The 4840-nt window shown below is 35.4% G+C and overlaps 1 protein-coding gene across 1 annotated transcript; it reads left to right on the forward strand.

Moving 5' to 3' along the window:
• The first annotated feature begins 3537 nt into the window (after positions 1-3537).
• On the forward strand, positions 3538-3969 carry LOC126555164 (uncharacterized). The gene has a single exon (XM_050210121.1). The coding sequence runs from the start codon at positions 3538-3540 to the stop codon at positions 3967-3969; it is 432 nt and encodes a 143-aa protein (XP_050066078.1).
• Positions 3970-4840: the final 871 nt, after the last annotated feature.

Raw genomic sequence — 4840 nt, forward strand, 5'->3', positions numbered from 1 at the left:
AACCTACATTAATTATTTTCATTGGTTTTTACCGTTTAGATCTCGTTGATATTTTCTAATTCGTTATTAATTATTAATAAAATAAAGTAATGTTTTAATTGTTTATTAAAAATCTTTTTAATCTCCACAAGCTAGTGCCTATATTGGTGACATCGAATAAAAAACCGAACCGAAACGAACATCATCATTTGGCAGGATGAATAACGATACAAATAAATCACAAGGACAGGAAAGCGACGTCGCACAACAAACCACGTTTGTCAACCGCGTCGCAGTACGAGTACCACCATTCTGGAAGGGTGATCCGATGATTTGGTTCGCACAAGTCGTAGCTCAGTTCGATTTAGCCCAAATCAGCAGTGACACGACCAAGTATAATCATATCATTTGTGCCATCGAAACGGAAATACTATCACAAGTAGCAGACTTAGTACAAAACCCGCCAGACAGTGAAAAGTATAGTAAGTTAAAGAATCGACTCGTTGAATTGTACAGAAAGTCAAGAGTCGAAGCTACGCAAATTACTAGGCGATATGCAACTTGGAGACAAAAAGCCATCCATGCTGTTAAATGAAATGCAACGACTGGGGGGTACCTCATGCAGTACACAGCTGTTAAAGACTTTATGGCTGCAACAGTTACCAATAACAACGCAGTCGTGTTTGGCAATGAGCTCGGGTACAATCGATGAGTTAGCAAAATTAGCAGATAAGATATCTGAAATTGACCAGCAACGGGTAGTAATTAACGCAGTTTCCGATTCCACTAGCGAAATCCTTAAAACATTAATCAAGGAAGTTAATGAGTTAAAATTAGTGAGTACCCGTAACAATAACCATTCACGGTTAGGTTAATAGCAATAATCGTTCAAGACAACGTCGTCCACGTTCGTCTTCACGCGGGACGTTTAATAAGTGGAAAATGGGTGAGAATGATTATTGTTTTTACCACGATAACTTTGGCAAGAAAGCAAGAAAATGCGTCGAACCTTGCAAGTACAATCAATCGGAGAACCAATAGATGAATCCAAGTTGGCGGCGCTGGTTTATAATAACACAAGCTGCCAACCAATCGTAAACAAACCAACATCAACAAGCAGTACAGCATCAACAACAAATTGCACAGCAATGACCACCATCATCGAAACAGCAACACTCAACACCACCAACTACAATAAAAGGCTTTTCATTGTAGATAAAATGACAGGTATTAAATTTTTAATAGATACTGGTTCTGATGTATCAATTATCCCTTACAGCAACAAAGCTAACAGATCAACGGCTGTGAATTTGAAATTGTATGCGGCCAATAGTACAGTTATTGACACGTTTGGACAACGAACCATAACTGTGAATGTAAATTTAAGACGTACCTGGACATTCATTTTAGCCAACACTGCTGGGGCAATTATTGGAGCTGACTTTCCATATAAATTCAATTTATTAGTTGATATACATAATGGTAAATTAGTTGATAACTTAACACATTTATCTGTATCAGGAATTGTATCGCATAGTAGTGTTTATTCTGTTAAAACATATGATAGTAAACACATGTATGCAGACATATTGCAGGAATTTTCACAAGTAACAGCACCACAAGAATTTATGTCCACAATTCAGCATAACACTTGTCATAGAATAATAACACAGGGTCCTCCCATACATGAACGTCCAAGAAGGTTATCACCAGAGAATCTTCCTCTAGCAAAAAAAGAGTTCCAAAACATGGTTAAATTAGGAATCTGCAGACCGTCAAAGAGTCCATGGGCCTCACCACTGCAGCTAGTAAAGAAGAAGAATCAAGAATGGAGACCTTGTGGTAACTATCGGAAATTGAACGGAGTAACAGTAGCAGACAGGTATCCTATACCACACATTTATGATTTTGGTTTTTTACTTACCAATAAGACTGTATTTTCCACACTCGACTTAACCCGAGCATACCACCAGATCCTAATGCATCCGGATGTCATTGAGAAGACAGCTATAATCACACCATTTGGATTGTTTGAATTTATAAGAATGGGATTTGGAATAAAAAATGCAGCACAAACATTTTAACGTTTCATCAATGAAATATTTAGTGACTTAGATTTCTGTTTCTATTATATTCATGATCTACTAATAGCATCAAACAATGAACTACAACATCATAACTACCTTCGTATAGTGTTCAAACGTTTTCAACAATATGGTTTGAATATTAACTAAGAAAAGAGCAATTTTAATAAACAAGTTGTACGATTTCTAGGTTATGACATATCAGCTAACGGAATAGCACCAAACAAAGAAAAAATTGCAGCTATTCAGCAGTATAAAAAACCAAAAACAGCCAAAGATCTCAGAAGGTTTTTGGGTGTCATTAATTACTATTGACGGTTTATACCTAAAGCAGCAGAACATCAGGCAACCTGATACACAAAAACAATACAGTACTTATGATAGAGAATTAGTTGCAATGTACTCAGCAATAAAATACTTTCGACATTGGATCGAAGGACAAAATTTTACCATTTTTACTGACCATAAACCATTGATCTCTGCTTATTAACAAAAATCTGATAAAGCATTACCAAGACAAATTCGGCAGTTGAATTTCATTAGTCAATTTATCACAGACATCCAACATGTATCTGGTAAATTCAATATACCGGCAGACTTCTTGTCAAGAATAGAAGAAATTGGATTTCCAGATGCAATCGACTATGATAAGCTACAGCGGCAACAAGAGACAGATGAAGAACTCAATCATCTTTTAAAACCAAATGCAAATATAAGCTTACAATTAAAACAATTACAATATGGTTCCAAGGCAACTTTTGTATACTGTGACACGTCTACAGAGTTAATACGTCCATACGTATCAAAGAATTTCAGACATGCAATTTTCAAAATCATTCATGAAATATCTCATCCAGGTCAACGAGGAACAATCAAACTAATAACACAACGATTCGTGTGGCCTGGGACGAAGAAGGACTGCACACAGTGGACGAAACAATGCATCCGATGCCAACTTGTTAAAGTGACAAGACACACTAAAAGTCCTACACAACATTTTGAGCTACCTCACTCCAGGTTCCAACAAGTTCATATCTATCTAATTGGCCCTTCACCACCTAGCAAAGGTAACATGTATTGTTTAACGTGCATTGACAGGTACACTTCATGGCCTGAAGTATTTCCTATACCTGACATTAAAGCAGACACAGTTGCTGAAATTTTTTTCAACAGGTGGATCACAAGATTTGGTGTGCCAGAAAAAATTATTACAGACCAGGGTCGTCAATTTGAGAGCAACCTTTTCACTGCATTTACTAACATATTAGGAATTAACCGAGCACGTACCACACCGTATCATCCACAGACAAATAGTAAAGTCGAACGGTTTCACAGAACACTAAAACAATCTATTAGAACGCATGCTACATCAGACTGAACATCAGTACTGCCTACTGTACTATTCGGACTACGGTGTACCTTGAAAGATGAAAATGTTTCTCCAGCATACCTCGTATATGGCACATCTCTCAGAATGCCAAGAGAATGTTTTGGTAATTCAAGTCAACCAGCACCCGATACAGACATATTTGTTTCACAACTTAAACAAAAGTTTGAACCAATAAGACCAGTCAATGCTTTGCACAAAACAAGCAGAACTACATTTATCTCACCTGAATTGTCGAAAACAACACATGTTTTTGTTAGACACGATGCAATAAAAAAACCTCTGCAAATGCCTTATGATGGACCATACCTCGTAATTCATCGGGCAGACAAAACTTATCAAGTGAACGTCAATGGAAAGATAGTCAACATATCAATTGATCGACTCAAACCAGCTTTCTTGCCCAATGAACATGATACGAAGCACGATCACACATATGCAACATTCAAGTGTAGTACTGATATTGATCAACGACTAAAGCGTCACGCAGTTCCAAAGAAAGTGTCATTCAAAACATGAAGTAATGTTCTTTAATTGTCATATCTTGACATTTTTATTTTTATTCTTAATGTAAAATGTTGCAATCTATAGTTTATAAAATGTTTATATTGTTATCTTATAAGATTTTGTATTTTTTTTGTTTTTGTTTTTGTTTGTTAGTATTACATCTTATCTATGACTCCGTCATTTGAGGGGGAGTAGTGTAGTGATAATTGATAACACTAGTTACTAACCTACATTAATTATTTTCATTGGTTTTTACCGTTTAGATCTCGTTGATATTTTCTAATTTGTTATTAATTATTAATAAAATAAAGTAATGTTTTAATTGTTTATTAAAAATCTTTTTAATCTCCACAAGCCAGTGCCTATAGTATTATGAATTATCATAGATAATAGATATTATCTATGTGAATGTGGTGATGGTACGCCACAGACTTCTATACTAACTAGATAAGGAACTCGTATATTATTTGTATTATTAACATTGAAGCTCGCGTATCAGTTTCCGCCATTTTTCAGTTGGCAAAACATTACATTTTCTATACAATATGCATTGGAATAACATCGTTTTTAATGGTAAAATATAGAAATAAATGAAAAATGATTTCTATAAAATATTCTTAATTTTTTTTAAACAACAGGTTTAGGCATCATAAAATACAATACAACATATTTAATATTTACCATATAAAATACCATATAATGCCAACCTAAAAACCTGGCTTCAATTGAAAGCAAGAGTTCGCTATCTAGTTCTTTATAGAAATCTATGTGGTACGCGTGTAAGCGTCGCACTATCAGCCAACAACCTACTCGTCGGTCGGACGCGTGTAAGTCGACGATCGTTTGCCTGAAAAAGACCAGGACAAGATGTTCAAAAGTGAAT

Source organism: Aphis gossypii, unplaced genomic scaffold (assembly GCF_020184175.1).
Source record: "Aphis gossypii isolate Hap1 unplaced genomic scaffold, ASM2018417v2 Contig00730, whole genome shotgun sequence".
Taxonomy (NCBI): Eukaryota; Metazoa; Arthropoda; class Insecta; order Hemiptera; family Aphididae; genus Aphis; species Aphis gossypii.